The 10,636-nt window shown below is 38.7% G+C and overlaps 1 protein-coding gene across 1 annotated transcript; it reads right to left on the bottom strand.

Moving 5' to 3' along the window:
• Window positions 1-600: 600 nt before the first annotated feature.
• Window positions 601-9,518, bottom strand: LOC130885576 (killer cell lectin-like receptor subfamily I member 1). The gene is made up of 6 exons (XM_057787116.1): window positions 9,302-9,518; window positions 5,533-5,625; window positions 4,968-5,001; window positions 1,861-2,041; window positions 1,238-1,341; window positions 601-718 (listed from the first exon to the last, which is right to left on the bottom strand). The coding sequence occupies exons 1-6, from the start codon at window positions 9,516-9,518 to the stop codon at window positions 601-603; spliced, it is 747 nt and encodes a 248-aa protein (XP_057643099.1).
• Window positions 9,519-10,636: the final 1,118 nt, after the last annotated feature.

Below are 10,636 nucleotides of genomic sequence, written 5' to 3'. Positions count from 1 at the left end.
AGTTAGAGTTGCAGACTACTGCGAGCTGGCATGCGGGTGCTGGGAATTGAACCTGTGGCCTCCGAAGAAACAGTAAGCATTCTTAACCTCTGACTCAGACTCAGGATGTCCTACCTTTTCCAATGTCACTTGCCTTTGTTCTTTATTGTTTTTCATTAAACCAGTTCTTGTTGTCTCAAGTAGTATCATCAACACATCTCTTAAACAATATTAAAAGGTACCTGGTTAGGAATCTTGCACTGAGTGAATGGGCTGTATCTCTGGTCTACCTACTAGATATACTGAGACTCAAAAACATTTGAAACCTGGGAATACAGACTAGACTGAACAACACAGTGTAAGATTATTCCACAAACAGAAAAACCAAACAGCAGCATGGCCCACTGGGTAGCAGCACTTGTCATGCAAGCCCAGACACCACATTTTGATTCCTGTAACCCCCATAAAAGCAGAAGAAGAGAACCAGTACCATCAAGTTGTCCTATGACTTTCAGTTGTACACTGTGGCGTCCCCTGCTCCTAACATATAAAACAAATTATAGACTTAAACAAACATATTTTGTTATTCATAGTTCAATAAAATTTATGCTAATGAAATAGCTACTGTGACATATTAAACTCACAGGTGTATGCTTTCTTAGATGAACAGTCTTCAAGAAAAAATTGTTTTCCATTCAGATAATGACAACTATGATTCTTCTTTTCTGAATCATTAATTCTGTGTAAAAACAGTAAAAAAGAAATCAGAAATCAAGAGGTGGTCACTGCAGATATCATTTCTTATCTCAAAGCTAGAATTAGCTGAACTAAAACAAGCATGGGACAAAGAAGAAAAATATTACTGGAAGAAAGTGAAGAGCCATGATGGAGTGGGGTGGGGATGAAGTGATATAATTGCAAATCAGCACACTTAATGGAAAACATCAGGCACATGCTAATTTTACACTGTCTGAGAAAATAGACCTGTGATTCCAATAAAACAAGGGTTAGAGTTACAGACTTCTTAAAATGATGTGTAAGTGTCTCCAGGGAGTCCAGTAGAATAAAAACACAAACCTTTCATAGGTGAGAATACTTGAAGCTAACATGCTTTCTCTATTATGGAACACTGCTGCTTCCATAGCAGAGCTCTCTCTTTTCTTCTGGATGCTCCTTCTGTGCCACACACAGACAGGATGCACATGTACAAGTCCCACTACTCTCAGCAAGGTCCACTTTATCCAAACATTGCACTTACCTGGTTTCCTGTATTTCGGTTCCATTTTCACACAGCCAGGACCCATCTGCTTCATCTATATTGAGAATAATCCACCCTTGAATTTTAAACAATAGCAAGCTTTCCTGTTGAGTACAGAAAAATCACAATCCATAACTGCTTATGTAATCCTAATCAAATTTTTCTTTTCCTTTTCCTTTTTAAAAATATTTAACTATTACATATATATAGTTAACATTTGAGACAGAATTTCACTCCATGGTCCAAGCTAGTCTGGAAACTCACTGTATAAACCATACTGGCTTCAAACTCAGGGTAATTCTCCAGTCTTACCCTCCTAAATGCTGGGGTTAAGGGAATGAGTTTCTAGCCTAGCGGATCTGCTCCTTCTTTACTAAACAGCAGTTTTGGGTCTCCCCAGGGCTTGCTCAAGAACATTCCTGTGGGAGCTCTTTTGTTACTTTTGTTTTCATGTAACATTATACATTGCAATGCTGCAGACAACTCTCTACTTTCTCACCCAGGTAAAATAGCAAATCAGCATTAGTTCCATCACAGGCCTTCCATAACATTCAGTTTGCTAGGTCTTCATGATCAGAGTAAACAGTTACAAAGAAACAGGAAAGTAGGATCCTGTGACCCACCAGCTCTGCTTTGGAGTCTATCACCACAAGATGAGAGTTCCTTTTCTCACAGGAAGATTGACTGTCTGCCCAGGTTTTTATTTCACGAAAACTATGATAGAAATTGTTTCCAAAAGCAATCCAGTCCAGTGAACAAAGGTAACAGGCGCCATCTAGGAAACACACATGTGTGAAATGGGTGCTCAGCACTAGAATAGCCATCATTAATGCTACTAGGCTTTTCTGAGACTTGTGAATACTCCTTAGAGAGCGAAGCTTCATTAATGTTTTTGTACATTTCATTTTAATTTCTATTACACTTATAATTATCCATTTGCCCTCAGAAATATGAGGGCAGTTACTTTTCTGTCTCTCATGTCATTCAATTATTTCCATGACAACACGTGTTTATGAAACATAAATTATATTTCTTTACTTTGTTAATTTATTAAAATAACATTGTTCCAACTGAAAAATATTTTATAGACAATGTATGTCTAAGAAAGTATATTAGAATTGATAAAGCTCCTAGGTAAGACATTGGACATCACCCACCTCCTACTAACATTCCTTAAACCTGCTGAACAGCCCTAGTCTGCACTTTTCCCCTGGACTTCTTATTCTGGTCACAACTTCAGCAGAGCACAAGAGCTGTTGGTACAATAGTTGGAAATGTAGGCTACTGTATTCCCTAGTAATTATCAACCCCTAGACCAGAGAAAATGTAAAGATTCTTGCAGAATAAATAACACAGTATAAGAATAACGTAACTCTCCTTTGTTTAAATGGCATGTATCAAATTTTGAGCTGAAGACCAAAGAGTTTGAGGAGAATAATCATTACGCCATCATGATCCATGGAGACAAAGTAGGAGAGGAGAATAGTGAGCCACAGCTATTATGTTGACAATGACAAGAGAAGACCTCAAACTCTGTAAAATGAATAGCTTAACAAATAGTGCTGAGAACACACGGTATTGAAACATAAAAATGCTGAAGAAAGCTTATAGGCAAGATCATTTGAAACCTCTTGGGAGCAAGACCAAGAGACAAGGAAAGGATAGACAGCTCATTATTTTAAATTATTTCATTGTATGCCATTTTTAACAGTTTGCTTGAAGAGCTTAGCAAAACTTTATCAGCTCTTTTCTAGTTGGAGTTGGAGTTGTCTATTTCTCCCAGACTCTCCCACATTCTTTCCAGAGTAAGCTGCCTAATGCCTCCTCAATACCTTAGGGAAATATGCCTCAAATGCATAATACTGCCTTTTTCTGATGACTTTCTAAATAATAGATACAAATTTTTGGCATGGGCTGACTTTTATTATATCACCTTTTCCATTCAGTATGTTTTTCAACACATCCTCATTGTATAAACACTTAATTTGTTTATTGTTGACTCATGTCCCATGGCACAATGAAACAATACCTTGCCTTAATCAGCATTGCTATTGCTGTGATGAAATACTCGAACCACAAGAACTTGGAAAGAAAAGGATTTATTTGGCTCATACTTTCATATTGCTTTTCCTCATCAAAGGAATTAATGACAGGAACTCAAACAGGGCAAGAACCTGGAGGCAGGAACTGATACAGAAGCAATGGAGGGATGCTCCTTACTGGCTTGTTATTCTTATTACTGATTTACACAAGAAAGAGTACTAATAACCACAAGACATAGTCAATATTAAACTGTCTTAAAATCTCCTTTACCAATGTTATTAATCTAACTCTTCAATTTAGACCCCAGAAGATTTTAGAACAAGGGCAGAAAGCAGCCACATTCCTTGAACAAATGAGGTAAGAATGGTCCCTAGGCTACTTGCTAATACTCTTCCCCTCTGAGACTTCTCGTACATGTCCACCACTATTTATATCACTCTCAGCACTGCTGTAGATATGCCTACTAACATGGTCCATTAAGCTCTGCTTAAGGCATTCAGCTGCTTTCCTAATCTAAATTCCTGCAGTCAGCATTCCCCTAACAAGCAAAATGGTTAGGACTATCACAACAATATGCCACTCCCTTGTATCTTCTGTCTTAGGATTCTCTAGAGGAACAGAACAGATAGAATAGCTATGTTTATATGTACATTTTTTTAGAGTGGCTTACAGCCTGTGTTCCATATTTTTTCAAAACTGACTCTCTTCCAACAGAAAAATCCAAGAAACCAGTAGAACAGTATACAAGGATGGATTTCTCAACTGATTTTCAGTATACACAGGAATACTGAAGAAGTAGGCTTTTATGTCAGTAAAGGAATGGACTTGCCATCAATTGTGAGGGCAAGCAGGTAAGAGCAAAGACTTCTATTTTCTTTTCATGTCCTTGATGTAGGCTGTCACAGAAAGTTGTGCCACAGATTAAAGGTCGATTTTATCCCCTCAAAAGATCTGAATTTAAGTTGTGTCTTCCCACTTCAAATCATTTGATTAAAAAAAATTCCTTAGACCAGATGTATACCCAAATATTTGGGTTTGAGTTAATTCCAGATGTAGTCAAGTTGACAACCGAGAACAGTCAGCATACTTGTCGACCACTGACCTGGTGACAGCTGTTTTGAATGTTTACAGTTAAGATACATTATGATGAAATATTTAGAAATATCTGTATACAATCATTTGAGGACATGGTTTTCTTTCCCCTATTCACATGCATAATTGTAGAATTCATGAAAATGCATACCAGAACTGTTTTCTCTACAGGATCATTATTCTTTGTACTAGGAATAAGCATACCTAGGATTACTTTCTAATAAATTGATATTTACTTTAAAGCAACAGCATAATAAAAAATTATATTTAGTACTCAACATGTTTAAATCTAATTTTTCTCCTAATAGGAATTTTAAAAACCCACATATACTTGTAGTCTTTGGGGATTTTGTTTTCAGATTCTCTTTTCTTAGAGTTAATCTAATTCTTAGAGTTAATCCTTACCTCTTTGGTAAGGGACTGAATGAACAACACTGTGTCAGCCTTTTATGGTTCATCAACATTGGTGGAAATGGGAATATCTCTTGGTCCACTAATGAAAAGTCCTGGAAGTGAATCCTATAAACTTAGTACTCACCCAAATCCTTAGGGTTAATACTCACCTTCCTCTTCAGGAAGCGGAGGATGACGAGGCGAGCTTTCTCTGCTTTGTTCTTGGCTAGAGAATACTAGGGCACAATTCAAAGCAGTAATTAGTAGTGTTTAGGATATGATCATTGGGGTGCTGTGAAATAGTTTCCACAGGGAGTCAAACTATCATATTGCTGAAAGCACAACTGGTGTAGGAGGTTCTTTTGTTCATGTCTTGCTTTCATTGGTTAATGAATAAAGAAACTGCCTTGGCCTTTTGAAAGGGCAGAACTTAGGCAGGTGGAGAAAACAGAACTGAATTCTGGGAGGAAGAAAGCAGAGTCAGGGAGACACCATGGATCATCTGCCTGAGACAGACACTGGTTATAATCCTTCCCAGTAAGCCACTGCCACATGGCGATATACAGATGAATAGAAATAAGTTAAATCAAGATGTGAGAGTTAGCTAATAAGAGGTAGAGCAAATGGACGAGGCAGTGTTTCAATTAATGGAATTTCTGTGTGGTTATTTCGGGTGTAAGCTAGTTGGGCAGCTGGGATGAACAAGCGGGCCCTCCTCCCTGCAACACACAACTACTACAATACAAAGGAATTCCATAATTACTTACATTTTGGAAGTAAGATCCCCACGGTTATCGTAAGCACCACACACAAGACTCCAAGGATGCCAGTTACTATTTTCCACACAGTTGTTTTTGGACCTGAAAAGAAAAACAGTGACAATGAGGGAGTTTCAAACTTTCAGGTAGGTAGTGAAGATCCAGTCTGCATCTATTTTAGGATTTAAGGACATCTTATAGAAAATAAAACTAGGTTCATTCCTGTTTATGAACAAACTCCTACTTCTTAAGGATTTGGCTATGCTCAACCTGTAACCTTAACTACAAATGGTTCTGTACTGCCTGTTCCAGGAATGGCAATCATGTCTTAGTTTCAAAAATTTTTTACAACCATCTTGCAACCTTACCTCTGTTTCAAAAGGTTGTATGACCATGTATGATTATCTTGTCATGCCTGCCTGTTCTTATGACTGCCTTGTTATGTCCACCTTACAGGCAGATGTTGTTTCAGGAGGTTGTTAGAACTAACATGAATACTTATGTTCTCTTCCTATGACTCCACCTTTTTTTGCCTACCAAGTCCTCCAGTTGGAAACCCCCTAACCCTGAGTTATAACATCCTTGTTTTCCTCACACCCAATGCTGACCTCTTGAACCCTGCCATAGGAGCAGGCAGCCTGTGTAGACGAATTAAAAAAAAAAAAAACTTGCTTTACTTAACTGCTTGTTTCAATTAATTAGGCCTTGATGGTTTGGGTTTATGGTCATTCTCCTCCCACCTTTGGGATCATTAGTCCCTTAACTCCAATTTCTTTGAGATATTCAAATACCACATGTTATCTGGCTTTTACTGGGTAAATCAACTGTGATGAATGCCTTTCTAACTATGGGAAGAGTTAATGATGACTAATCACTTACAGGAACATTAAAATAGTTTGTAATGAACCAAGGTGTAACTTAGCAGGTAAAAGCACTTGCACTGCAAGCCTGGGAACCCGAGTCCCATCACTGGAGCCCATGGAAAAAGCCTGTGGTGTGCATTAGCATCTGTATCTGTTACTCCTGTGGGTAGCAATAGGAGAATTGGAAACTAGAAGCTCACAAGCCAACTAGCTTGGGGTAGGCTACAGAAACTAAAAGACTCTGCTGAAAAACGAGGTGGAAGCAGAGAGCAGGTTCCTCCAGCTCCTCCTTTTCCACATATCTATAAAGAAAGAAAAAAAAAAGACAGAAATAAAGTTTGTGTTTTTTTATTGTATTTAACTTCTTAATTTTATTTCTGTTATCTGGTTAAATATAATATAATTTTGCCTCTAAACTACTATGAAAATTATTTCTTTGCAATCTATTATTCCTGTGAAACCAGAGTATAATTTTTTTCCAATCTGGTGGCTATTTCTCTTTCATCACTTTGGTCTACCGCATGTTCAGATCAGACCCACTGAGAGTGAATTAGACTTAACTGAATAAAGGTGGCCTCAATAGCTATTTTCAAAATAGCTGAGAATGAAGTCAGTCATGTTTGCTCACACCTGTATTTCTCCCACTTTAGGAGCCTAAAGCAAAAGTACTGCTTTGTGTTCAAGCCCATCTTGGATAGAATATAGGGCCTGGTATCATAAAAATGAGGGAGGGTGTGCATCCAAATAGACTAGGGTCCAAAAAAGCCAGTACATGCAATAGAAACAAGTCCCAGTGCCATTATCAATGGCTTCTCAGTCAGCCCCCATTGTCAGCCACATTCAGAGATTCCGCTTTGATCGCATGCTCCTTCGGTCCCAGTCCAGCTGGATTTGGTGAGCTCCCATTAGATCAGGCACACTGTCTGAGTGGGTGTACCAACCTCTTGCGGTCCTGACTCACTTGTTCATCTTCTCCCTCCTTCTGCTCTTCAACTGGACCTTGAGAGCTCAGTCCAGTGTTTTGATGTGGGTCTCTGTCTCTATCTCCATCAAATGCCAGAGGAAGGATGAACACCTTCCTAGGCCTGGATGGAGTGGGGAGGGCCTTGGACTTACCACAGGGCAGGATACCCTGCCCTCTCTTAAGACTGGAGGGGGAGAGAGGAGGGAGAGTGTGGAAGCGGGAGGGGAATGGGAGGAAGTGGAAATTTTTGAATGAAAAAATAAATAAATAAAAAATGGGGGAGGGGAAATAAATGATTTTTTAAAGTCTATTTGTTTATTTTACATTTTGACCACAGTTTCCCCTCCCCTCTCTCCTCCCACTGTCTTCTCAACCGCTCCTTCTGCCTCACATTCAGGCCTCCTTTTCTGTTAAGAAAGGAGCAGGCCTCCCATGGATATTAACAAAACACAGCATATCAAGTCCCAGTAAGTCTAAGCACCTCCGCATGTATTAAGGCTGGACAAGGTGACCCAGTATGAGAAGCGATCTAAAATCCAAAAAAAGAGTAAGAGATTGCCCTGCTCCCACTGTTAGGAGTCCCACAAAAAGACCAAGTTACAAAACTGGCCCATATATGCAGAAGGCCTCGCCAGTCCCATGGTTGTCTGTCAGTTCCGACTCTGCGAGTCCCTATGAGCCTAGGTTAGTTGATTCTTTAGTTATTATTATTATTATTTTTTGCAATTTACTTGACCCCTCTGGCTCCTACAATCATTCCTCCCTCTCTTCATCAGGACTCCCCAATCTCTGCCTAATGTTTGGCCATGAATCTTTGTCTTTGTTTCCATCAGTTGCTGGGTGAAGCCTTTCTAATCATAATTGGAGTAGTTACCAATCTGTTCAAAGGAAATGGTCAGTTCAGGCTACGTATCTACAATTGCTAGAAGTCTTAGCCGGAGTCATCTTTGTATATTTCTGGGAGTTTCCCTTGTGCCAGGTTTCTACCTGACCTTGAAACGCTTCCCTCCTTTCTAGTCATCTCTTTCAGTATTTACCTCATCAACCCCCCCTAGTCTGGTCCCCCATGTTCTCATCCCCACTTGCCCTCAATCTGACTATGAAATTTCTCCTATTTACCCTTCTCAATGTGATCAAGCAACCCCCCTTGAGCCCTCCTTGTTTCTTGGCTATTCTGGGTCTGTGGATTATAGTATAGTTATCCTTCACTTTATAGCCAATATCCACTTATAAGTGAGTACATACCATGTTTAGCTTTCTGGTTCTGATTTACCTCATGAAGGATGATTGGAATTTTTAAAATATCATTCAATTGTGCTCTGAAATACAATACAATTCTGTTGGAATCTGCTTCTTAGATGCTTGAGAGAAACAGATCATAATTTACTCTACTGTAGTATCCTAGACTAGCTGGGGTCATGGGTGTTACAAAGATATGTAATTAATATATGGTGACTAATTTAGCATGGTTATACTTCCTTTTCATTCTGTTGCTGTGACAAAAATACCCTGGGAAAGAAAGGTACATTGAATGTGAAAGAGGCCTTTTCAGTTTATAGTATGTCCTTTTATAGTATGTCAGAGACGTTCCATCTGTATAGGAGCTTGAAGTGACTGGTCACATGAACAGTCAAGAGCAGAAAGCCATGAACACACTCATGCTTAATGTTGACCTACCTTTTTCTGCTCTTACAAAGTTCAAAGCTCCAAACTTGGGAATAGTGTCTTCCACTTGCAGGCAGTCTTTCCATATCAGTTAGGGTACCAATACAATCTACAACAGACATGCTCCCAGGCCAAACTGATATAGACAGTCTCTTAGTAGGACTCTTCCTCATTGTTCTATGCTGTGTCACATTGACAATTAAAAATAGTCAAGACAGATATTGAAGCTGCAATCTAAAACCTAGTGCTGAGATCTGTCACTTGCAGAATGGACACACCACTGTACCTTGTCTTTTTCCTCTGACAACCCGTTTTGGGGAGAGGAGCTGAGGTGTTCTGTCGAATGTCACTTCTGCATAGTTTAGTTGCTCTTCACTTAGCATTACAGAGCTCTGCTTGGCTTTAGGTTTTCTTTGCTTCTTTGTAGACTTAGCTGTCTTTATCTCTGTGTAAGAAATGTCCTGCTTGTTTGCTGTATGTTCATGGTGTTTGCTGTGAGGCATTTTGTTCTGCTTCACCTCAGTTTTGGCAGCCTGCTGCCTTTCTACTGGAGTATCTCTGCAACAAAAACAACAACAACAACAACAAAAAAAAAAACACATACACATGCACTCTGCATTGCTGAGCTATCTCTGAGCCTTGGCTCTCATGTAATATTCTAGACTAGGATTTGTTTATGAAATTTCAGGTGAAATAAAGAAAACAAAAGTACAGATCACTCTCTGACATAATACTTTCACTGTTAAGTATTTTAAATCCTCGGTAATGGGTTTTTCCACCAAAGAAATAAGCCAAGTCAAGTCAAATTAATAAGACCAGGTTTAATTTGAGCAAAACACATCTGTGCTTTGTGATCTCAGGGAATGAATAAAGACTACAGGTCTATGGACCAGAGCTTACATACCCTGCAAATACAGTATTGAGCAGCTCCAGAATAGAAACCACCACCTGGCAAGCTTTCTCAGGGACAGGGTTTTGAAAAAGGGGATGGGGGGCTGAGGCAGTGCTTCCAATGAAACAATTCTATAATCCCTTAAAAAACTCACAACCACTTTCCCTCTCTGAGCTTGTTTTTAAAGGTGTTGACCTGGAATTTTCAACAAGATTCCGTCTTGGCATTCCATGCATGATTAAAATCTATAATAATAAAAAAACTGGCTAAAATGTCACTGTATTAATGAAAAAATAGAGATTTTAATTAAAGCCAATTTGAAATCAGATGCCTATAAAATATATTTGTAAAATAAAGTATTATTTAGTGGAGTATAATATTACTAGAAACAGAGTAGGTTTACCTAGGAACTTTATAAATTTGGACAGAAGCATGATAGTCTCCTTACTCAAGACCATTTTCTATCTAAGAAGTTCACAATTATTTAACACACACACACACAAAAACACACGTACACACCAGGCACAGAGGTCCCCCAATATGGGTCATCAGATTAATCCTAAGGAGCACAAACAAGGAACAAGTAAGGGAAATAACTGGCCTTTGCAAAGCTCAATATAAAACAAAATCACAAATTTGAAATAAAATCACACAGATTAAAAGAACAATAGCCAATTCTGAGTAGTAAGTGATAAAAGTGCCTTAAAATTGGTTATCAATATACTAATA

This window comes from Chionomys nivalis, chromosome 1 (assembly GCF_950005125.1).
Source record: "Chionomys nivalis chromosome 1, mChiNiv1.1, whole genome shotgun sequence".
NCBI lineage: Eukaryota > Metazoa > Chordata > Mammalia > Rodentia > Cricetidae > Chionomys > Chionomys nivalis.
Note: the sequence above shows the minus strand (reverse complement) of the source record. Positions and strands in the feature narration are given on the sequence as shown.

Excerpts from the sequence above, each read along its gene's own strand:
- LOC130885576 (XM_057787116.1), bottom strand. The coding sequence starts at position 9,518 with ATGCCTCACAGCAAACACCATGAACATACAGCAAACAAGCAGGACATT. Across the intron at positions 5,002-5,532 it reads GGGGATCTTACTTCCAAAAT|TATTCTCTAGCCAAGAACAA; the intron begins GTAAGTAATTAT and ends ATTGTGCCCTAG. Across the intron at positions 2,042-4,967 it reads GAACAAAGCAGAGAAAGCTC|CACCCATTTCACACATGTGT; the intron begins GCCTCGTCATCC and ends TCTAGTGCTGAG.